General features: G+C 36.2%; 1 protein-coding gene across 2 annotated transcripts in view; it reads left to right on the forward strand.

Moving 5' to 3' along the window:
• Positions 1-25,166, forward strand: part of MARCHF1 (membrane associated ring-CH-type finger 1) — a 225,569-nt gene that overhangs the window by 174,196 nt on the left and 26,207 nt on the right. The window contains exons 4-6 of one of the 2 annotated variants that reach the window (XM_053941549.1): positions 2,792-2,842; positions 14,751-14,830; positions 15,114-15,845. In XM_053941549.1, the coding sequence (XP_053797524.1) occupies positions 2,792-2,842; positions 14,751-14,830; positions 15,114-15,845 (863 nt within the window). The remainder of the gene's footprint in view (positions 1-2,791; positions 2,843-14,750; positions 14,831-15,113; positions 15,846-25,166) is intronic. The other variant, XM_053941550.1, reaches the window with a different exon arrangement.

Below are 25,166 nucleotides of genomic sequence, written 5' to 3' on the forward strand. Positions count from 1 at the left end.
CATACTCTGTGTTTCGTTGTTAACTTTTAAAATGTAAATTAGTACTGAATCTGTGCAAAAAAAAAAAAAATCTTACTATTTAACAACCTTGTAGGGTAAGCATTCTGCACTTCCTCTTTACTTAGTTATAACAGAAATCAATTACTCTTAACAATGTGAGTTCTTTGTAAACGTAAATCATTAAAACAGAAGCACACGGACACTTTAATGACACATTTCAAAAGTGATTTTGCTGTAACTTTACTATTCTGTTCTTTTGTTGTAAGAATAGTTGTGCAAGTTGAATAGGAACTTCAATAAGGAATTCTGTATTTGATTTATGTACTGTAATTTAGTGTAACACTTTTTGTTCTATTTATACTGTGGTTTTCATGATAAATCACCATGAAATACCTGAACCTAGTAATGATGATTACATTTATTTTCCCAAAAAACTGTTGAGACAACACTCTTTCTCTCAGTTTGGACGATTCAGTGTATGAGCAGTACTTTGCAGACTAGATGCTGTGAATTTTCAGTTAGTCAGAATCTTGTTGTAACCCAAGTGAAGGAGATAATGTGCCGGAGAGCAAAATGAATCATGTAAAAAGCCTGGAGAGCTGTAGTCAAAAAACAGATTTTAAAAATGAATCTTGAATGATGAATTGTTGAACGAAAAGAAGTTAGAGTTCCAGGGTTCACTACACTGTCAGAAAATACAATGTATTTTTTAATCCAAAGGATGGACAATAAAAGCTGCATGCTTTTAGTAGGGAGTTTCTCAGCTGTGATCCCTGTTCATAGTTTCTAACCACAAAATGGGAACTAATTTCATGGGTCCATAACTTCTATTATTTTGAGGTCAAAGCAGAGCTACTCTAAATTATGTACCCAGAATATCTGAAGTGTATTTTCTATGGATATAAATGCAGACATTCAAAACTGTATATATTTAATGTCATTGAGAAAGGATAAGCAATTATGAATTTATCACCAAAGCTATAGTGGATAATATACCACAGAAGTAATATTTGAATCACTGGATACTTCAGGTCAGAAAGGATCATCTACTCCACAACCCTGTTCAATGTGGGCCCAGCCTCAAGGACAAAATGTAAAAAAAAATGAATGCATAACTTGAAGAATTTTATTTTTTCTAAATTGTTCTTAAAAAAAAAGAAAAAGTGACAAACCTGAAGGTTGTTAAGTCCTGAGATTTAGTTTCTATGAGAGAATAAAATGTAGAGTGCTGTGTGGTGAGGGAACTCAGTAATGCTTGGTTTGGATGACGAGTATCCATTGTACTACTTAGTCCTAGTGAAGACAAAGTAGAAAGAGAGATAATTTAGGATATTTATGTTTGCAGTACAAAAAAAATGATGGCACTGAGGGATGGAATAAAAACATAAGCCACCTACACTCAGGAGGAAGAAAGATACATAGGTATATGGAACAAGTAGTATTAAAACTATTTTTTCATATGGATGTGCTTACTGGGGTTGAGAGCAAAGTGACTTTTTTAGTACAAAAATGACAAAAGTGAGGTTTTTTGTTCTAAATGTTTGCAAACAAGTTGCTTAATATTTCTTTTTGGTCATTTTTGCCATCACAGAACTGTCCTGTGCCACAAAGTATTGGGGAAATACTAATTTCTAGGCATTAATGGAGGAGGAAATTTATTCTTTGGTAGCTGGCACCTTCTGTATTTTTCTGTAGTTTTATTGAAAAAAGGTTGAGGAGAGATGGGTCATAGTCAAGTTGAAAACCTCTTGTGGACATGTGTGCATGTATGTGTTTGCATGATGCATGAATTGCAAATAAAGCTGCAGAAGCGAAAGCTCTGCTTTGTGTTTCAACACGCTGTTCCTCCAAGCAGGTTATGTAACAGATTTACACACATGATATTTAGCTCAACTCCTTCTAGGTAAAAATCAGTCTTCATGATGTGTATGTTTCACTTGAGTGTTTGAACAGACATTCTCAAGTGCTGAGAAAAATATTTTCATGATTCTCTTAAGATACGTGCATTCACTAAGGGGATGAGCCCTGTTTCTGAAATAGCTTACCTTTTCAGTGTAAATGAAGCTGAATCAATTGCCAGGAAAGTGTAAATACTGAACCAATTTTTGAACCACTTCTCCACTCCCTCCTTTGGATTGCTAGAAGAATGACTCTAGCAATGACCAATGACCCCACAATGACCATGTGCTATGGAAATGTAGCTCCTTGAAGTACACTTTATTAATGCACTTCAGCCTTGTGTTGGTTTGTGTATATGAGTTGTTTGCAAGAGTGAGAGGGGATGGAGGAGTAGATGTTAAACTGAACTGCATCTTTGCATGGTCACAATTTGTTTTTCTCAGAACATATCTATCCAGGACGTCATCTAGTACTGCTTATTTACCTAGAGGATGAATTCTACTTTTTTTTAGCAGGAGTGTATTCAGTGTAACTGGGAAGTTTTTGTCATTGAACATTTGTTTTCATAAATAAGTACCAGTTTTCATGAGAAGCTCTGATGATTCCTTGATCTTTGACTTAAAATGTTTTTTTCTGAAAAACTGCAAAATAAACCAACATTAATTAAATGCTAGCATTAATTTCTTATAGAACTTTAAAAAAACTTTTGTTCGTGTAATTTGCAAGACTATTGTGATGGTTTATTTCTTGAATTGTCTTCCATTGTACAGTCAGTAGCCAGTCAATGAAGAAAAATAGAGGAAGAGAACCTCTGTGCAGTCACAATCACAGAAAAGATTAGGTAAAGTCCAAATTACTTAACTTTTTTTCATCTTTTAATTTTGTTTTCCAGAATGACAAATCCCCAGGGCGTTCCACAAGTCGATCAAGTAATATTTCAAAGGTATGTGAAATCTGTTCTCTTTTTCTGGAATTTAAAAAAACTAGGTAATTAAAGATAAAACAATCCATTATATTCCTTACATATTATTTTGTTTATAGGAATCAGGTGTTTATAGGAATCAGTTTTGCTACTGAACATTATGGTTACCCTGTAAACTCCATCATACAATTAGTCATTACTTTAAAATATGGAGTAGCAATAATAAGCAAATAACATATGCACTTATTTTTACCTGCTTTCCCCAAGTGTTTATTGTTACCTTAGCACTTCAGCTTAAGATAGAATTATGACTTGATTTTTCTCCTCCTGTCCTATCTAAATAATAACAGCAGTAATGTTCAAAGCTATAAATCTTTGTTAATTTCGGGCTGAATTCTGAATTCCTTTTACAGGGATATATGGTTCACTGAAGCCAGGACTTTACATCTAGATGCATTTTGGTTTTGAGGAAAGAGAAGAGAAAGTTTAGGAAAGGCAAAATGTGATTTTTTACTGAAGTTCTTTGGTTTTGACCCCCTTTTTTCTTTATTTTCGGTTCAGATGTGGCTGAAATTTATGCCAAAAAAACAGGATATATAGGAGGTAAAAGATAAAAATTCAGGTTTTTTTTAAATCCACGCCTAAATATCTGCCATACATTATGTTTGTTTTTTAAATATTTTGTATTTAGTGCAAGCATAGGATCCTTTAACCTCTTCCCAAAATATTTTTGTCTTTGAAGTACCCACTGTAAAACATTTTTCTTCTCAGAGCATAAAAAAAAAAAGACAACAAGCCCCAGCTGTGATTTCAAATTAAAATACTAGTTCCATGTTAGGTTCTGCTCTCTTATGTTAAGAAGGGAAAAAGAAAGGCAGGGAAAAAGAGGTAGAATATATCCAGCCTGCTGTAGGATATTGCTGAAACTCTTCTGGGCTTGCTGCCTATCCTTAAAAATCATATAGTTATATGCTTACAAACTTGATCACCAGGAATTTTATTAATTATTTTAATTACTAGTTTTAAATGCATATCCCTAGCTATAGTTACTGTAAATCTATTATGAATTGATATTACTTTTTCTGCTTTTTTTAAAGATGGGTGCATGGGTTGCACTGTGACAAAGCATAAATATATTCACTGACATGAGAAACCTGCTGGTGACTAACATTATTTTGAAGTGATTTGTGCAGAAATCAGTATAGTTGCTTATTAGAAAGTGATATTTGCACTGGTTTTAGTTGCAAGCTAAAAACCCAGGTTTTCAGTCATGCACTTTATCTTTTTTCTGATGTATAGCATCATGCACTGTTTTGGATCAATTTTTCTATGTGAAGCTACCTGCCAGTTAAGTTTTTCAATGCTGAAAGGCATCTGATTGGAATTCCAGTTTTCTTTGTTTTTTGACTTAAAATGCTTTCTTTGTAATGCAGGTTTTTGTATGTGTGTCTATACACAGAAAAGTAAACACGTGACTTTATAGGTTAATATTGCATGGCAGAAAGTGATAGTAAAAAAATACTCCACATCAAAACAAGATTGAAAGCTTCTAGGCCAGATAAACTACATGCCTAAGGCAAGAGCTGTGTTCTGTGCAATGTCAGATCTTGCACACAACAAAAATTTCAATGAGCAGGAAAATTAGGTAATCTTTATGTAAAGCTATAAATTAGTGTCATCAAAACATTGTCTTTCACTGTTTTCATTTGCCTGTATGTGTAAGTTAAAAAGGGTCAAATGAAATTATATTGTGATAGTTAACATGTTTTGTGTATTCCACCCTTGGTTGGATGTAGAGCTCCTGCTCCAGGGCAGATACCACTGGATTTTGTACCAACCTATTTGTGAAATGAAATACAGCATAGATTCTGTAAATGCAGATTCATATTTCATAATAATCTTAAATTGTTTATTTGGAGAGAACACCTGAGGTTTGCAGTGTATGCTTGGGCATTTTTGCATGCTAGGCACATGAATTTTAAGTCTGAATTATGTGGTATTACAGATTAAACTGAATTGTTGAACACTGAATATGTCTTACCTAGTTATAATGAGAAGGAATGGTTTTGATTTGGTATTTTCCAGATACTAGTTAGTATATATCTATTCAGTCTAGAGATTTTACGATCAAACATTCCCAAGACAGGTGGATGGGTGTGGGTGTGTGTGTAAATCAACACCTCAATTTTACCCTTCACTTTTGCTGTCTGTTGAGAGTGTAAAAGTTTAGCATGTTGCAAGAACTTTTCTTATTGCATATAATTTTCTGGCAAGAATTTCAGTGACAGACTATTTAAGGCAAATAAAAGAATAAAACCTAAAATATTTGACTGACAGCTGTGGCTCTCTTCAGTGAACAGCAACCAGGAAATTCTTTCATGCACCTCAGCCATTTATTTATTTATATCAAGAAAACTGCCTTGGAACTCCAAAACTTGGAGCTCTAACAGCTTCTGTTAGTTTTCCAATCAGAGACAATTAGGAAAATGTATCAGTGTCTGATTTTTGCTGCACTTCTGGTAATAACCTAAATCTTTCCCATGCAATCAATAAACAATGTTTTTGTGTTCTACCCTGCTAGCACTTAATTAGATATGATTAATAATTTAATAACTATATTATTAAGTCATATTTTGGACTGAACAGTATTTCACATTACCTTGTATTGACAAAATGTAGCCCTAGTTAGTAGTTATGGCTTTCAAAACCCATCTACATAAAGAAACCTATACACATAAAGAAAAATATGAAACACTTGGATATGTGAGTTATGAACCAGCCTTGATGAATTTAAATTATTACTATTTTTTTAAGCATTAGACTTTTTTTTCCACCTATTTCCTATGTTGCTGGCAGCAGAAGGAACTTAATTATTCTTTGTAAGAGATAGTATTGTGCAGTGTTCTGGATTTCAGAGTTGAAATTATCCTATCTGCATGTGTTTAAAATCTAAGTAAATTAAAAACTTGACCTTGTTTATTACCTATTTGCCATTGCTTAGCTTTCTGTACACTATAACTTCTTTCATTAAAATTCTTATGTCTTCCTAAATAGATGTATAATTTAAGAGGAAGGGTAGTCAGAGAACGTTCTGGTGGATTCATTGTTTTCTCTTGTGGTTAACCAGTGGAACAAATTTTATGTCTGAATTACAGTCTGTAGACTTTATGCTCTATATGTATTTCTGAGGCTGCCTGGTTATGTTAAAATGCTTTCTGGAAGAAATGTTTCTAAAACACTGTAATTATCTTTCTGTATGTTAATTATGATTCAAGAGCTCATTAGCGAAGGATGCTCTCTCAGTAGCAAGATCTAAAATTCTCTGATGGGAACCATGGGCTTACTTTTCAGTGCAGAGAAAATCAGGCTTGGCGCAAATTGCCTGAATTTTGATTTGCCTCAATTGCTTCTCAAAAGCCTGTAGCAGGTGTTAGAACACTTTTTATTTACAAGTCTCTGAAGCTTCCATCTAATAAAATTCTGCCGAGTTATATCAGGAAGTGAGGTGCTTGTTTTGGATTATTCTTTGTGGTAATATTCGCATGTCTAATTTAGAACATGAATAGCAATAGAGGAAAGAAAGAAGGAAAGAATTGTTTTTACTCTATGTTAGCAATTTCTGATTTCTTGTGTCGGATGGGGCTCCTCTCAGTAAGATACAAATGAAAACCAAAAGGTACCAGGATGCTGATCTAGATGAAAAATGTATCATTTCCAATGTATTGATTGTTGATTCGAATCACTCAGTTTGTGACTCTGAAATAAATTTCACAAACTGAGTATCAAATTCTGTAATAAGGAATGCACTATTTTTAATAATAATAATAGTATAATAGTAATAAATAATACAATATTTATAATAGTTATAAATTACAGTTTAATATCTTTCATTAAAATTGAATAATCTTTTACATGGGTTTTGATATTCTCAAATATTTCATCCTCTCTCTGTATGAGGTGATTGTATGAAAAGTCCTGTATTTGGATGGTTTACCCAGCTTGAAGCAGAACTCGCTATTACACACTGTGTTTGTAATGGCCAAATATCACCATGTCTTAGGCGGTGACACCAAGAGAGAGCACATAATAGCTCCTGATAGGTTTTATGGTAAAAAAAAAAAACATAAAGGAACTTAAGTGTTCTTTTTGAAGAAGTTCTTGCCATGTACTTTGTTTGCCAGAACTAGCATTGCAGCATTTCCAAGATAACCTGTTGCATGACTGACTCCTAAAGACCAGTTGTGTGACCCCTTGTGTTTTGCTACAGGCAGCTATGATGCTCCCAGTTGATCCATAGTTCTTACTGTTCTTTGCCAATTTCATGCTAATCATGAGTGAAAATTCTCTTCCAGACTGGTGGTTGCTTTTTTTCAAGGAACCACAAAGCTCCATCCCTTCCAAGTGTAGGTTCTAGATGACTGTAGTGAGCAACTGGAGGAAAACCTAGGGCTTTCAAGAAAGAAAATAAATCAAGGAAAAAAAAGTCCTCGCTCTTGTAAAGCATAAAATGTCAGCCCTCACAAATGCTTTTACAGTAGGTAATATGGTGTATACAAAACTGGCATTAAAATAGGAGTATAAATGTTACATTAGTCATCAAATCATTCTTCTTGCTCATAAACAGAATCATTATTATGAAAGCTGAAGACTAACCTAGCACTTAGCTCTCATTTACTGAAAACAACAATGCAAAGTAAACAAGTTAGTGAAAAGATTTTCTTCATCAGAACAGAATTCGTTTTGAACATAAACAAAAAAGGCAGAAAACCAGAACTAGAAGTAGGTTCATTGCATAGTAACTGTTTCTGCACTTTTAAAAACTCCTAGATATGAATATTTTATTTCTGTGTATAGAGGATGCTTTGCGGTTTGTCCATGCAATTTATTCTTTGTTTACAATAAGCTTAACAAAAGGCATGATAGCAGAATTCACCTAAGTCTGCCTGAAAATTGAACTGAATAAATTCATATGATTTTATGATGGTATTAAATACATGGGGACAACCATCAGAAAATAATTCACATTGACACATTCAGATAAAACTGCATATATGTATGAAATGTGTTGTGCCACAATTTCCATGTTTTTATACAAGCTCACTCAGTGTTCAGTACCCATATATCATTTAAATTTCTGTTATCACAGAATTCAGTCCTATCCTGTGATAGCCAATATCATACAGAAACAGCTTTGATTTTTTTTCAGTAAGTGGAGCATGCAAATTATTACATATGCTTATTATATACAATTATTTTAATTATTTCTGTAATTATAAATAGTAATTGTGACCTGTAACATACCTGTTACATATATACTCCAGAAATCTTTGCACAGCATTTGTTTTTTCACCATGACACTCAGAAGCACATTTCGTGTATTTGTCCTAAAAACAAATTCATATAAGCAAACTTTGTTTCTACAGTGGTAAAAAATTGGGGTGGGGGGGGGCATGCAGTTTTATGTTTATTGCACTTCATAGAAATACAGTATCTCTTGTTTTTCATAATGATGCATTCTCAGGGTTTCACTTCTTTTGGTTTAGTCATTTCAATATCCTTACTACAACTCTTTTGCTTTGGCACATGTAGGCTTCTCTCTTCCTTTAGGCCTGGAATAAATAGACATCAAATACACACCAGAATGGAGTTGTTCAAGCATAAGAATGGTATTCTCACAGATGGGATTGTATCCTGTCTGTCTCCTGCACAGTCCACCAGACCCAAGGAAGAACATGGTGGGTGTGTGCACTCACATGCACTTGTTGAGAGCATGGCAGGAGTGTCATCTGAGTGAAAGCTGTTTAGGATATAGGAATGTTTTGAGGGTTTCAGTCTTGCAGATAGAGGGATGTGTGAAAACAGATGCCCTCTTTGGAATAGAAATTCTGAATGGTTCTCTGAGTCCTGCCTACCTTTAGAAATAAAGGGCCACAAAATCCAGTAACAAAGAAAATGCAGGTTTTGTGCTTCACCTTTCCTATAGGCTAAATTTCCATTTAGCTCCCTCCAGACAGTCAAAAGCTGCTGCTCTCATGGCTCTGCACTTTTTGTAAAAAAACTGGCACATCCTTTGTTCCAATTGCCTATATTTTTTAAGAAGCATGAAACCTTTTTATTTAAAAAGTGATAGTGACTAGAAAGATGCATCCTTGAAGAGAATCATTAATTAAAAATACTGTGTTGCTACGATACGAAGAATAATGCATGCATATAATCCATCTGATAATTCAAAGCTTAGCTAGCAGTGCTTCTATGCCTATAGAAAAAGTGGGTTTTTTAGTCAAACCTGTACCTTGAAAATAAAGATTAGCATAGATTAGTAAGGCAGGAGAAAACAACTTAAACAAGCTGATTGAATTTACAAGTTAAAGCTGTAACCACTAGTTTGCTTCATTTTTTAAATGATAGTATGGATTTGCTATTTGCAATTTTGATTTTAGATTTCAAGCCACTTTATAACATGATCATACTGACTTTTAAAGATGCTGAGTGGTATTGTTTGGCAGAATCCTAAGGATTTTTCTGCTTCTTCCTTGTGTGTTATTTTCCCTTAATTCCTTCTCTTCAAAGGCAGATGAAAGGAGGGGAAGGAGGAAAGGAGAGAAAAAAAAGGTTTGGAGAAGAATTTTTCAAGGAATAATTTACAAAAAAAAGAAAATCTGTGAAAGAATATTTAACAGAAATTCAGTTACCAATTAATGTAACAGTTGCTGTAAAGGCATCAATCAGATTAAAAGAACTTTGAAATCCTAGCACAAAGCAGGAACTCTATAATAAAGAAAAAAAATAGAGAAAAAGTAACAGCCAAACAAACATAAATGCAGAACCCCCCTCCCACAAACCCATGCACACAAATTTCAGTTGCCATCAAGACCAAGCTTGTAAAATAACACCCCCCTTGGGTCACCATCACCATGTTTTGGAACTTTTTAGACCTGAGGAAATGTCCGCATAAAAGTTCATAAAGGTGGATGTTTTCTGCAGAATGTTGCATTGTTTACAAAGCAGAAATTTTCAGATTAGAATACACAGGCTGGGTCTCCTGCTGAGCTTATTGCCAGACAAACTGCTCTTATTTTCTAAGGGATCCATTCCTTTGCGTGCTGTTTCTCAAATAGGATAGAGTTTCAGCTTTTTAACTAGAGTTTCAGCTGGTGGGATCTGGAGTATTCTGTGATACATCACTGCTACTAGAGCAAACTCAGTAGGAGAATAAAAGCATTAGACATGTTCCCTGTCTGCCCTATCACCCAGCAATTGTCTGCAGCTTTCATCGTCAGCAGTGTTCTAAGTTGACCAGCTTTTGGAAACGCCTCTGTTCAGAACAGAGACAGGAGAAGATTCATTAGCCTTTCTGGTGATAGCTGTGAGGCCATTTTATATAAGCTGTCCATTACATCATCTGGTTTTTCAATTCAAAGCTTCAGTCCCTTACTATGGGATTCTTTGCACTTCTAGAATCTTCTTTTGCTCAGCTTTTCTGTTAAGCTGGAGCAGATCCCTTCTATGTTCTTAAGAAGAGCACAACTTGACTCATGTTCTTGCACTAGTTTCAAGACAAAGATTAAGCAGTAGATGGCCTCTAAGGACTTTTTTTCCTATTTAATTATTTCAATTTATTTATCTGGAAACTTCTGTCAGATCCAGAACACCTAAGTAAAAGCAGTCTCAATTTGAAATTCTTGCTGTTTTCACCAGTTGTATTTATTTCTGTCCCCCATTTCTGTCTTTACTGGTTTTCTAACACAGACACAAGTGTGTGACACTGAAGTCCCCTTGTGCTGGGTAAGTGATTATCATCTCACTTATCCTGAAAACTCTGTAGTTACCAGTACTCTGCTTGAAAAGCACACTACCAACATACCAAAAATAATTATGGAAGAGTGCCCTGTCATGTCTGTTAATTGAATTGCATATCCTTGACAAGAGAGTTCATCTAAACTGGCCAAGACAGCAGAAGGTGGTGACTGGGGAATCTCTCTCTACTAACAATCTTTTTGAAATGCCAAACCTGATCAGCTGGAGTTGGCATTATCCCTTAGACCTCTTCCTTGTGTTGATGGCATAGAGAAATGAGCTGCCTTGCTTATAAATTAATTGTGAGACAGCTTTATTTTGAATTACCACATTTAATTCTGCTACTGATGTAATTTGTTCTGATAAAATTAGTACAGTGCTTGTTTAGTTTTCCCATTCCAGTGAGCTGTACAATATACCTGTCTGAAGAAGACATTCATTCAAGGAATAATATTTTAAAAAAATTGTTATTCAGCCTCCCAGGTGGGATTGGAGTCCTCAGCATCAGTCTGATCCCTCTATTCACTAAATACAGTATCTCAAAATATTCAGTGTGCTGTAAAATAGCAATGTGATAGCAATTATAGCAATAAGAGCTGTATGTCTGCTTGAGACCGTTTCCAACATCTGTTGCATATACATTCCCAAAAGAGCTGGACTGATACGACGTGAGCAGAATATATTCAAATTATCATATTCTGGTTTGTCAGATATGCCTTGAAAATACACAATTCTCTCTGTAAACACACTACCCAAGTAAATGCTCTCAGACTGGATTTAAGAGATATTATTATCTAAATTTTTAAAATTAGTTTGGGGTGTATGGCTTGTAGAAGAGATGGCAAAGAGGGAATATTGCCAAAAGAATTGGGGTAAACCTAGAGACAGTGCTGGTAGCAGAAAGCAGATACAGTTATCGCTGTCAGAACAGGGTAGGATGAAAAAGTAAAGGGGTTTAGGGATAGAGCTCCATACTAGGCATCCAGCTGAGTTGAAATTTGCAGGTTCTTAAAAACAGCTAATCTAGCTGTGAATTATTGTATTCATATGACATGTGGTAGCAAGGACAGACCTGACATTAGCAGGTCCTTCCACTCCTATTTAGTTTACAAAGACTAGACCTATTTACAAAATAAGGGCCTCCATTTCCTGTGAGGGACACAAATCAACATCAGAAAATTAATATCAGAAACACTAACCTTTTTGGTTTTAGAAATCACTCCCTCCGTTCATTTTTTTTTCCACAACATCAAGCACTTTTAAGATTCAGCTGGACAGGGTGATGGGACATGTTGTCCACACTGTGCTTTTGCCAAGAAAGGTTGGACTAGGTGATCCTTGAGGTCCCATCCAACCTGGTATTCTATGAATCTATGATTTGATCATGAAAAGCTAATTTAATGTAGATAAATGCATATAAATTTAGATAATGTAGGTAAAATTTTGTGTTACAAAGTTGTAAAAATTGAATGAATTATATTTGATCACAGGTAAGAATCTGAATTACCTTTTGTATAACTTGTCATGCTTTGTTTTTGAAGACTTAAATGGTGCATTGGCTTTTGCCTGCCAGTTTTCATGTTTGCTCCAATAGGGCTTAGACAGACAAGCAAAAAGCATTGATTTTGTAAAAGATATTTATGTAAATTGGTTTTGAAGGAAATAAACTATGACTTATGTACAGCTAAACATAGCATCATGCCTGCACTGGGGAACTAGAAAGTAAATTTGACTGAGCTGGGCTGAAACAGTCCAGACCTCTTGACAGTTGAAAGTAAAATGTAAGATTTAAGTAGTCAAACTGATAATGTAATTTTTTTATCTTAAAATAATTAGATTTCTGCTGACCTGCAGTTCCAAATCATAAGTGTAAAAGCCTTTCAAGGAGTTTGTTTAGTTTTTGGCTTTATTTCAGATCTCTTAAGAAGTGTCTAGCTGGCTTCCTGCTTTAATAGCTGCTGAAAGTTTCTTGAATTTGTGCAGACATAATGTATGGTTGCTGGGCCAGCTTAGCCCGTCTCCTTATCACTTCAAAGGGTACTGCTTGTGGCAAAGTGATGTAAAAATTCCTTTTACTGCATGGAGTTGACCTGACCACCATTTAAGACCAGGCCAAATCCCTGAGATCCCAAAAGAAGGAATGGTAACAGTCCTGGAGCTGTGAGGTGGAAAAAGAAATGAGCTCATCGTGAGGGATGAATTTAAGATTCCACACTCAACTCTGGGGCTGGATTTCTTCAGCAGTCTTTCAGCTGGGGCTTAGTCTGGAGGGATGTTTTTTCATGCAGCAGCACGTAACCCAGTAACATTAGTTATTGGTGCTGATGTCTGCATCTTTCCTCATTAAGTAGCTTAAGACATGCCTAATTACTTCATACTAATCTCAGAGGCTGAGATGGAAGGAGATTATATATCCAACTATGCATCTAACATATGTTTCCAATATGTATATAAGAAAATCTCATGCTCTGTCCCAATGCATGTAATTGAAATGCTGCTTTTGTAGAAAAGATATGAAATATGATTTCTCTCACAGATACTTGTCCTTTTCTTCCAGCATGACATTGCATGTATACACACTAATGTTCCTCCTTGTGTCTGGTGAATCCAGACATGGCAAAAACTTGGAACACAAGGATTGTGTAAATTAATTTATTAATCGCTTTATCAATCTAATTTCTCATTTTAGCTTAGTTGTTGTATCTCTGAGTTTTGTTCATAGAACTAGAAGTAAAGAGTTTGTAATCTTGTTGGTGGGTTTGGTGTATTTTTGCGATATTAATCAACAGGTAAAAATGGCTACTTGAATTCCAGGAGCTAGAAGATTGTTTTCTTGCAAAATCACTATTCTTAAGTCTCAGCCGATATCCATATAAAAGCAAAAATCCACATAGTGGTGACTGATGTTTCCAAAAGATGTATGCATTAAATAGAATGGATATTGAGAACCTCGGCAAAAAGTGAAGTGTTTGCAGGTACTTGCTGTTTGTAATTATTTTTGCTTGTACTATTAATTTTCCAACACCTTTTTAACACCACAAAAATGTCTGTGGTGTCATATAATTTCAATTATATGACTGAATTTGATTTGCTAGTACAAAAGATCTGGATAAGAGGCTTTACATCTTTGTATGATTTGTACTTTGTACTCTTGCTTAATAGTTATCCTTCCCTTGCATCTGGTGCACGATCTTGTGGAATTCTGAGGTTTGTGGTCTTTTGTCTGCATTTGGAAGTGGTGATCACAATGGGGTGGATGGGGATACTAAAAACAAATACTCTTGATCAGCTACAGGAAGGTCATAGCCTTGAGAATGATTTGTATTGAACCCACTTCCCACAATACCATGTCTTGTGAGGGATTCAGAAGAATCACAATGCCTTGGTTTTACATTTGGATTCCATACAGTTCTGCTGCCAGTAGATAGCAAGGCAGATTGAAATGGTTTGCTGTTAACACCATCAAAATATGTTTTCAGTGAAAGTATTGGTTAACTGAATCTGCAATTTGTAGCAACAACCTTATGAGCAAAATGTCACATACTAAACATGTTTTATATCTCTTCTGCTGTTTGAGAATGTGATCGGCTCTGTAGAGCTGCACTTTGAATTTTTCTGGCTCATCTCAGTTTAACATTTTCAGCTCTTCTAGAAGATCTGATTGCCTTGAAAACCTTTTAAAACACACTCTCATCTTCCTGCTGTTTCATCAGTCCACTCAAGTTAGCTTTGGGTTTTCCATCACTCAGTGTATTGCAAATGCACTTCACGTGATTTGGAAAGGCATCATCATGGTTGGTTGACTGCATGAAAGAAAATCAGTACTTTTTCCCTTCAGACATTTACAGTAGAGCCAAATGAAAATTCAAATGCTGAAAGCTGCTTCCTCAAACAGTGACAAAAAGTAGTCATGAGCAAATGAGAGCTCGAACACTTCAGGCGTACTTAGTTCCACAAATGGGTTTCACTTTTGTTCAAGCTTCCTGTATTTTGCCAGCTTCTGTGTGTTCAACAGTGTGCTATGAACAGCAGAAACAGTTACTTTAATTATGTGATCATGTGGCAAAACAGTAAAATATCTGCAATGTATTTCATGGACAAAGATTCCAAACTGTCTAACTTATTTCAACAGGCAAGCAGTCCTACAACAGGAACAGCTCCCAGGAGTCAGTCTCGATTGTCTGTCTGCCCCTCCACTCAGGACATTTGTAGGTATGTGCTGAGAAAAATAAACTTTCATCTGACTGATACTTGTTAGTTGCTTTTATGGAATATTACGTAGCTCTTGCTTCTGCTTGTTTTTATTCATAATTGACATAGACTTTAGTTTTCTTTTGATCTCTCTTTGTTTTGGTTTTGTTTTTGCATTTTAGTCTCATGTTTTTCTATTAAAATTCATGTTCTCATTCTCATCCTCTTTTGTTTTTGTGTGTGATTTCTCTTTCCAACCACCCTTACCATTTCCATCCCTTTTCTTGCTTACTGCTTTGTCTAGATCTACTACCTTGCATGATTTGTCAGAAGATGAGCTTGAACATGCAACCCCTGTCATGGTGCTGGCCCCTTCTAATAGGGAGCCTGGTGGTAAGAAACTCATAAAACGAAGGTTTAGGCGGAAAAGAGAGGCTGGAGACAATGGTGAGCACACAGAAAAGCAAGGAAAGGGGAGAAACTGTAAATTGCATCCTGAGCCTCCGAGATCCAGCTGGAACACATCTGATTCATCATCATCTTCGGATGAGAGTCAGTGGGCTCAGGCTAGGAGGAGAGCAAGAGAAAAGGCCAGGATGGCCAGGAGAGGGAGAAGAAACAATAGATCATGCAGTAACCAGGATGGGTCCTCAAACAATAATGCTGTTGAACTTGTCACCTTGGGGACAATGGGAAAAGAGAAACAAGAGGTGTCTGACCCTGAGAATCCTACTTTAAATCACCGCCGAAGGATTCCAAGGCCTAAGGAATCACAGTCTTCAACATCATCTCAGGAAGCAAGGATTTCCTCAAGAAAATGTGGGCAAAGCAAAGGGAAAAGCTACCACAGAGACCGGCAGCCTGCACCTTTCCTTAGACACACGAAGGACTCCTTTGCAGAGGCAGGCTCTGGCAGTGATGCTCTGGCATTCCCAGATCATGGAGCTCCTGCTGGGGCAGAGCCCACTGTGCCTCATGCTGTTCAGAAGCCTCCAGTGTTGTATGATGACTGGTCTGATGATTTAGAAGTATGCAGGTTAGTCCCTTATAAGAAGGATTTAGCATTCTTAAGACGAGTTTCTCCCTGCCATGGTCTGTGTGGCTTTCCCTTGACTGCTTTCTGTCACTATTTCTCAGTAATAAACTGCTAGGCAGGCCACAGGAAATAACACAAGAACCTTTGCTACTGAGAAGTCAGCATATCTCAACTGAAGAGATACTTCTCTTATTTAAAAGGAGTAATTTTACAAGGGTACCAAATGTTTGTCTTTGCTCCATGAAGATGGACCCACTCTGTCCTCTGGCAGAGCACTGTTTTTTTAAAATCTCCAGCCAGAGGCAGAGAATGAAGCAGGGTGCCAGATAGCTCAGTACAATGGGATATGGAGCTTTTCCTCCTTAAGTGATCAGTTCAAATCCAGCTTTTGTCCGTCTATGTAATTTTTCAATTACTTACATGAAGTAAATATATGGTCTTGATTCAGTGTCGCTTAGAGTTGCCATTACCTCAGGAATCCAGTGGATGGTGCCTGGAGAACATCGTCTCTAATAGGGCATAATTTGTCTGTGATTTTACACTGCCAAACACCTCCACACTGTGAATGTGTATGGGCTGTTAGTTCAGTCACCCCTCTCAAGGATTGGAATGATACAAAAGGGTGATTGCACAGAATAAATAGTAAAATAAGTTTTGGGAAAGAAAAAGCAACACCAGGAGTTCTCTTTAGTTCAGAAGTTCAGACCTCTGACAATATGATGCCCTTGCTGTGAAGCATGCAACCAAAAGGTGAGCATTTTACCCTCGAAATAAGATCAAGCTAGTCACTTTTGGGCTAACATCCAAATTTGGAGTACACAGCTGGGAACATTTGAGTTACTTAGTTCAGTGGTAAATGAAAATGCACCATCCCGTAAGTCTAACAGAACTGAAACAAGTATTTCCTTTTTTCTCCCTCACCAAACTTGTGAGCTAGCATTGGCTCTCATCTACAAAGTGACAATCAGGCTTAGTTTCTTCATATGGTAACCTAAAACTTCTCACTTTTCTTTGCTGGGAAGAATTTGCGTGGAAATGTAAACAGAGGATGAGGAAGTTCATGATGCCACATCATGCAGTCTCACAGTATGCTTTAACCTAGTGAAACACTGTAAGAATCTTATTTCTAAAAAGAAAAGAGGTAATATGCAGGTATTTTATGTTGGTTTGGTTTTTTTTTTTTTTTTTTCAGCAGAAGATATAAGCCATTACTAACACAGCTAGGGCTATGCACTCCTTTTTATACTTACCAAGAAAAAATGCACGTTTCTACTGTCTGTCCATTGTCTGTCAAAATAATTCAAGGTTCTTCAAAGTCCAGCTGTGTTTGTGCATGAGTTTATGTATTAGGACCAGACTTGGGTTCTCTCTGCCTTATAGAAATGCAAAGAAACAGCAACAGTGGTAAACCATGTTATTGAAATTTATCTACAGGGCATGATTCAGAGGTGTACACAGATAACTACAACAGCTTCAGTGTTGTCTTCTATTTCTGAACTACCCAGATTGAAGCTCCAGTGTAGTACATACATACATAACAGGTCATTTAATAATTGTTAAGAATATGAGCTACCGAAAACCTGAAAAAAAAAAAACTTCAGCATGGGTCTTCATATGGGCTTCATTATACTGTAGTAAAAAACCACACAAATAAATAAAGGTGTGTGTGGGTATATAGATATACCCACACACACACATATATATGGCATATATATATATATGTGTGTATATATAAATATAAAAAAATAAAGTTCTGTAAATGCATTACGTAGATTAGTCTTAGCTGTTGCCTAAGTCACCAAACTTAGAATTTGCTTTCAGATGAAAAGTGAATTCCAGTCTCTTATTTGTCTTCTCAGCCCACTGAATTTTATTATAATTTTTCAGGCACTTTTTGCAAGACTTGGAGCTTGGTTCAAGGATGGACCTTTTGAATGTGCATGCAGAGTTTTCAGCCAGGCTCTTATTTGAGGAAAGTTGAAAAATTTTGGTAGGTTGTGCCCTTAGGCTCAGTATCAGTGGAGATGTTCTTTGAACAATCAGCGTTAAACTTAATATATGGTTGATAATGAGACCTGTTCTGCAAAATTTCTCAAGCCAGTCAGAAACGCATTTTTCTGTGTCAGGGATAATACTATTTTTTTGTTGTTGTTGTTGTCATTATCAGATGTGTCATAATGACTGTAATACAGCTAGGAAAAACATAGCAAAATCAAAAGCCTGTTAATTTTTTATAGCTGGTAAGTTGTCTTACTTAATCAGTTTGCAGACAGCTGAAGAAAAAGGAAGACATGTTTTTATTGCCAATTCAGAACAGACTGTAGTTTCTATTTCTCAGGACATGTCCATGCACTTAATTGATTTGTGATCTGTTGTGATGGTTGTGATGTGGAAGATTTTTTTTCCTGGGGGGTTTCTTCAAGCTTTTCATCCTAGCTATTCATGTCTTTTAGTTGATACGACAGCACTGGCCGAGAGGAATGACCCTCTCATATAAATAAATGGTATTGTGTGGAAATAGCAGAAGGACAGGGATCACAAACATGTTGTGGTGACAGTTATTTTGTCTTTAAGTTTCTGCGTAGACAACATTTTTCCTTCATTTCCTCATGAATTGCTGGCAGTTTCTTCACTCTGCATTTAGCAGCATGAGCGGGAATGTGACAAGGCACACTCAATTCCAGCATAAGCATATTAGTCAGATAAAGTACAGTACCACTGTGCAATATGTTCTTCAGCTAGTCGAAGGGGAGCCTTTTGGTCACTTCAGTGAATTATTTGCCCTTTTAGTGTCACTGATTCTTTCCAAACTGCTGAAAAAATGTCATGGCATGAATCCTGACATCAACAGTCTCTTTCCTGGACAAGTGGAGTCCATTGGGAGGCAAGGTTTCTTCTTCTGAGATACAACATGAGTTCTGCCTGTGCTGAGTTTTTTTGGCACCTAATTTAAGTTATTTTTTTAAAAAATTCACAGGATAGGCTTTCTAAACCATACATCTGGATACCCCTTTTCCTAAGTTGCCCCGTGCCTGGGATTTTCTTCATAAATACTTTATCCAGGAATTTACCATGGCTTGAGGCACAGCTTCAAAAATAGCTTTCTTTGGTCTGCATGTGGATAATCTCCCCAAAGGGAACAGCTCTGTATTGGACATGACAAAGTGAATGGATTGTGAGAAGTTAGTCCCATGGATTTTCACACGGAAATCACTAAGAAAAGAAAATTGAGTAGTTGATATTACCACTAGTGGATCACAAGTGCTTTGTGTATTGATTCTGAATATATCTTGTGGTATTTTTATTATTGATGATATAGTTGAAAGATATTTTCTGCTTAACTAGTTAGGCTTTTGGTGTACAATCTTTTTGTAGTGCTGATTCAATCATTTCAGCAAAAACACATGCACTTAAATAAAGTGGAGTTTCTCACTTTGGAAAAAAGATGCTTACTGGGAGTCAGATTTTGATTTTGTTGAACTCTGAATGCATCTTTCTGCAGTCAGGTATAATGGCAGGCCCTCATTTGAGGAATAGGGTGTAACAGTAGGGCATGTGAGAAAACAAGCAGGGAAGGGGAGAAATAAGGAGATGATGAAGTTGATTCATGAGATCTGCAGACTCTATTTCAAGCATAATTTTTAAAAAAGCAGTTTTCAGAATCTAGTGTGTTAGTTAAAAGGCCATTATAAACTTAGGGAAAGACTAATATGGTAATTTCTCTGTGTTAGAACAATTATAAATGGGAAGGAATTGTGTATTGTATACTGCACATGACAAGAGGCAATATGATTATGTCGTTTCTCTCTGTGAAATCAAATGCTTCAGCAGGGTTTCCTTTTCTTATTATTTAGTAGGACCTGCAAAAAAAAGTATTTTTCATGAAATTACTTACTTACATTCTGAAATATTCAGGTAGAAGCATGCTCCGGAGATCAGCAGACAGAAAGGTAATTGGTAGGAAATAAGTCCTTGAGGAAGAAAAAACAGAAAGTTGAAGAGAAGATAGATATGTAGGTTCAAAATGTACCATTGAATTTTAACACTCATTCTAAATACTTATGCTGAAACCTTGATGTAGGACCCAGTGATGAAACTGTAATGCAGAATATGTAGACTTGAAGTACCATCCAGAGCCTTCTAAAATCACCATAAAATGGAAGATGCTCTACTTCCAGACTGTGGTGGTTTGCTGGAGGATTTTTAACCTGTTTCTCCCTGGGATGTTAGTGTGTGCCTTGTGATCTCAGGATGTTAGGAGCTAAGTCTCTGAATCTTGTCCTGCATGTTGTTTCCTCACCCCTTTCTCAAAAAGAACTGTGACTGCTGCTTGCTGTCCTGTTCAGAGCTTTATTTTTTGAAAGTGACTTTTTGATAGGAATCTCCTGCTTTTTGAAGCATCTCCTCCTCTGCTTGATGGTCTGGTGGTTCATCAGTCTTTGAAGCAGTATGAAATTCTGGTTAATTCTATTATCTGCCTGATGGTTCAAATCCCCATCTGTCACCTCTTCAGCCATCTGGTTATGCAGTCTCTTTTGGAAGCTCTCCATGATTCACAAGGATACAAGGGGAGCCAAAGTAAGGCAAGTATGTCTTTGTTGTGATTAGGCTCACTTGTCTAGGGGAGAACCGAGTCCTTGTTTCTGCTTGTTTCTTTCAGAACTTATTATTATTTTAAATGGAAATAAATGAAATGGCACAACTTCCTGTTAGAAAGTTACCCTTGGTTTTAAGGGTCCCATTGTTGAATACTTAAAGCTTGCATATTTTGTGTATGGAGTTCAGTTCCTTAAAGCTTTCAGTTTCACTAGATGGGTGGGAGGAAATCTATATCCTGTTTTGAGATGCAGTCCCTAGTTCTTTGAACTTGTTCAGTGCAGTAAATCTTGTCACACACGTATCTTGCACTAACAGTGCATCTGAGGCAGCAATTACTTGTAACTCTTTGGATATCCTATTTATCACCTATAAAGAAAGATTAATAGAAAGACGAGAAATGTCGACAAAATAAAATATTTATGTGCTTTCACTAATGTTGTTTGCTCTTGGGGCTCTTACAAATTCTCATCACTTTTGCAGAAATGAAGAGAAAGCTTTATAAACTAGGCCCTTATGAAATTCCACTAGTGTGGTGCAGCATTTTAAAAATGGTTTTTCCTCTAGTCAGGTAGAGACAGCTGACTGTATAGCATAATGGAAGGGCAGGAGTGACAGGGAAGAGATAGACAAATGGATTACATTTGGTGTGGAGAATTAATGTGCCTCATTCACACCATGTTTAAATGGAGAGGAAGACCAATTTGTCATTTAGATTACTTTGTGATTTATAAGTGGAAAGAATGGAAATGAGAGTTAAAAAAAGAAAAGCCTGTAAAATGAAAGCGAGAGAAACATGGCACTCTGTAGCCTATTGCAAGGTGAACATATTCAGTGAATTTAGCCTTTTTTTTTCCAAGTGTTGAACCATGCATAAGCAAATATCCATATTTTTGTGGATTCTTTTTATGAATGACAATTACTTGCTAAGAGTTGTTCATAATGCTGTTTAATTTTAGGTTCTAACTATCTAAAAGTACTGAAAGGAATTTATAAATTGGCAAAAGAGAAAATGACCTTTTTTGGACAGAATAGTTTTCCTAAGAAAAATCAAACAGTAGCAATAGCAATTTTTGCATTCTTTTGCAATTCTGGGAAATTGGATCCTTTTGGTCCAGTTAAGATAAACTAGGAGCTCATGGCATTTCATGCTGGCAGCTAATAATTCCCACAGTCAAAACTCAAATCCAGGGATTCACTTGCTCCAACATTGTTCAGCTCTGCTGTTTCTTCCTGACTAAGCTCCCTTTAGCAACAGTGAGATACAGTGATGAGATGTACCCATCAAATAGAGTGAACATTTTTCTTTGCATAACCATTATGAGTTCATATGTGCTTTCCAGTGAAGGGCAATATTTTCAATAATTTCTCACAAAAAAAATTATTTCTGGAATAGGTATTATCTTTCTTTAGCATATTTATATGGAGAAAAAGTTTCCATCTTTTATTAAGGAAATCTGTTAAAAGTTCCAAAATATTTCTCTTGTACTGGTGTTCTTCCATCTTCAGGAAAATGGCAGTGTGGTTATTAGGCATCTGTTATTAGACATTAATTTGGTTCAGTTTGCCTATAAATTGCATCACAGTTGGTGTGCACGTGCCACAGTCACAAGGCTGTAGCTCCTCCTAATTTGGTGAGTGAAGGGGTTTTCATTAGTTCAGATAAGGAGCCTGCTTTTGAAGCAAGCACATCTAATCAACCTTACTTTTGCCATGATTTAGACCACACTGAGAATTTGTCTCCGAGTGTATTCCCGGTCCAGTCTAAAATCAGTTTCAAATCAAAGAAACGCCCACCAGGATTGGTCTGGTGTAGATAGCCCAAGTTTTAGCACTAGCTGTTTTTTTCAAGAGATTTGTTACAATTTCACTGTAATGCTTGTTAGCATGGACATAGCTGTACAACACCCAGAAAATTAAGGAAAAATACAGATTTTAATAATTACATCATTTATAGCCCTTAAGCATTATTGCACATCATTATCAGTATGCCAATGCTCCCATATACATTTCCATTTTTTAAAGCCTCAGAGGCATTCTCCTACATTTTGCATTTGTTAATGAGGGTAAAATTTGACCTGATGTATTTTCAAGGAAGTCTACAAGGAAGTGCTTCTGTAGCTAAACCCTTGGTCTATGTGTAATGGCCAAAAATCCTTAACAGTTTTACCAGGTACTGAGATGGGGGGGAAATTCCAAATATGGATGGGATCCACAGAGTGAGTTCTGATGATGCAGAATTACCGCAAACACTTTCCTACCAGGCATGCTCCTGGTGACAAGGTTCTTAATGTGGCTTTCAGCAGAAGCAGGGACATGCTGAATGATTCTTGATCTTTGTCACTTTCCTTTGGCAGTAATCATCCAGGGGAATCAGCTGGGTAGATGCTGTCCCAGAGGAGCACTTGCTGGCAGGGTAGGAGTGGAGCACTAAATCCCACAGGACTCCTGCAGAATAAGTGTGTTTTCCACTTCACTACAGAGGCACAGGGATCAGCCTATTTTCTTAATTTCCAAAGAGGGAGGTGGATTAGTAGATGACAGGTTAGGGAAACTGCTGGGTTTCCAATGAGAATGGAGATTAGCAGCTATTGTCTTTAATGAGAGTAAAACTGTTAACTGCATATGAAGAAAAAGGTATAAATCTGTTGGAATCTGCCTTTATCTCTTGCAATAAGCAGCTTAGATGCTAACCATCTAGATTGCAATTTCAATTGCCATGATTTTGCCAGAATAAATAGCTGTTGGGAAAACCTGAAAACCTTCCAAGTGATTTCCTTGTTCCATGCTGCTTTTAGACCTTTTAATCTGAGATTATGTTTGTCTGTAGGGAAAATGGAAATGTTTGTCTGCATGGAAGACAAAAGTCTTAATTTGATGACAAATGAAGGTCAGTCATCCAAGATAACTCTTGCTGGTTTTCTGAAAATCAGCAAAAATCCAATGACTTTAGGAATACCTGCAAATTGTATACTGTTTTCATACTTCCCTTTCTGCCTTTTATCTTTTGCAATGAACAGGACCATGGAAAATATGAGAAAGCAATTAATAGTCATGGAATTTAAAACAGTATGACAACACTAAATTCTGAAGATGCCTCACTTCTGGGTGCTTTCTTTAGCTGCATCTTATAATTTATCATAGAGAGTGTTTTTTGGTTTTTTTTTCCATTCAGTTAATTTCTAAAGTATGCAAATAAATTTTACTCTCAGAACAAGTTCAAACAGCTAAATAATCAATCTGATGCATGAAAGTTTCAAACAGTTGTGATCATTTGACAACAGGAAACTAGAATGAAAGTTCTCCACCTCCAGCTTGGTTTAGACGTGGTTCAGGTATGTCTGTGCTTTGTATCCCTACCTCCATTCTGTTTGCACAACAAACTTCTCAAAACCATCATTAACAATTTACTTTCTCTGATTTGTGATAATTACTATGTACATTATAGATGAACACATCAAAGAGCAAAGATGCACAAAATTGTGCTTCAATTCTAATGGCTGAGGAAGACAGAGCAAGTTACCTGCTCCAAGTCTTTAAAAGATGTTTAAGCACTTAGCCAACAGTTTGTTACCGCAGGTGTTGGGCACCAAAAAATCTTGAGACTGTCATTATGAGTTTAGGTACACAACCATCTTTTAAGCTAATTTCTTCTGGTTAAACAAATAACAAGAGTTAAATTGCACCGAAGAGACCAAAGAGCATTCAAGCTAATGAAAGCCATGCCTTTGGTCATTTTCTCTGGAAATTAATTTCTACCGAAGTTTGTTTTAATTCTCTTTACATATTTCATGGTTGTAGAGCTAGAAGAGGCCATTAGAATATTTAGTTTGAGCTTTATGCACACTGTAAATTCTTAGTGTCATCCTGTTATTTATACAATTGGCTTGTGACTTATGTACAAGGAAAGACCAAATAGAATGTATAATGCATATAGAAATACTCTGTAGGAGTATTTCTACTCAGGATTATTTCTATTCATTTCCAATTTGCAGTGTCATTTTATTTGAAGATCCCAGTGGAATTTTAGGCTTGTATTTTAGCTCTGAAAATAATTTTAAACAATCTTGGCAGTAGTAGAAAAAAAGGCTATTGGGTCCATAGCTTAGTTGTCTAATTTCTAAATAGTTTAAATGCTAAGGCTGTAAAATAAATTATGTATGGCTTGAATTTAAATGAACAAAGAATGCTCATCTTCCTTTGGGGAATAACTTTAATTTACAAAGAAAAAATATGGTTTTCATGTAACTCTCAGTTGGGAATGCATTTGTTAGAAAAATAACTATTCCGTGTTTTGAAAATATAGCTCTATTTAAGCTAGAGGCTCAGTAAGAAATCACCATATAGGCTATTCCCATCTAAGAACTAAGCTACTGATGCACCTAATTCAGCTGGATTAGTAAAGACTGTAAATTGAGTTCCTGTAAAATGTGTCTCAAAAAATGAACATGTGCAACAAGGAAGTTGTGGGTAATTTGTTCTCCTCTTCACTGCTGTGGGGCATAAAATCCTGTTACGAGCACCACTGCAGAAATTGAAACGTGGCTTTTGTGGACCAGGTATTCAGAGCTTCATTCATCTCTTGGGATTTTTTTGGTCTCTTTCTGTATGTCCAGCAAAGCAGCTTTGTTCTGATTTCCCATTATCATAGATAGATTTTATCATGGCTCTGGGCTACACTGTGGAAGAATAGTGGAGCTGCCAGTTTTGATCTGTAGATCTTTC

The sequence above is a fragment of the Vidua chalybeata genome, chromosome 4, assembly GCF_026979565.1.
Source record: "Vidua chalybeata isolate OUT-0048 chromosome 4, bVidCha1 merged haplotype, whole genome shotgun sequence".
In the NCBI taxonomy this organism is placed as follows: domain Eukaryota; kingdom Metazoa; phylum Chordata; class Aves; order Passeriformes; family Viduidae; genus Vidua; species Vidua chalybeata.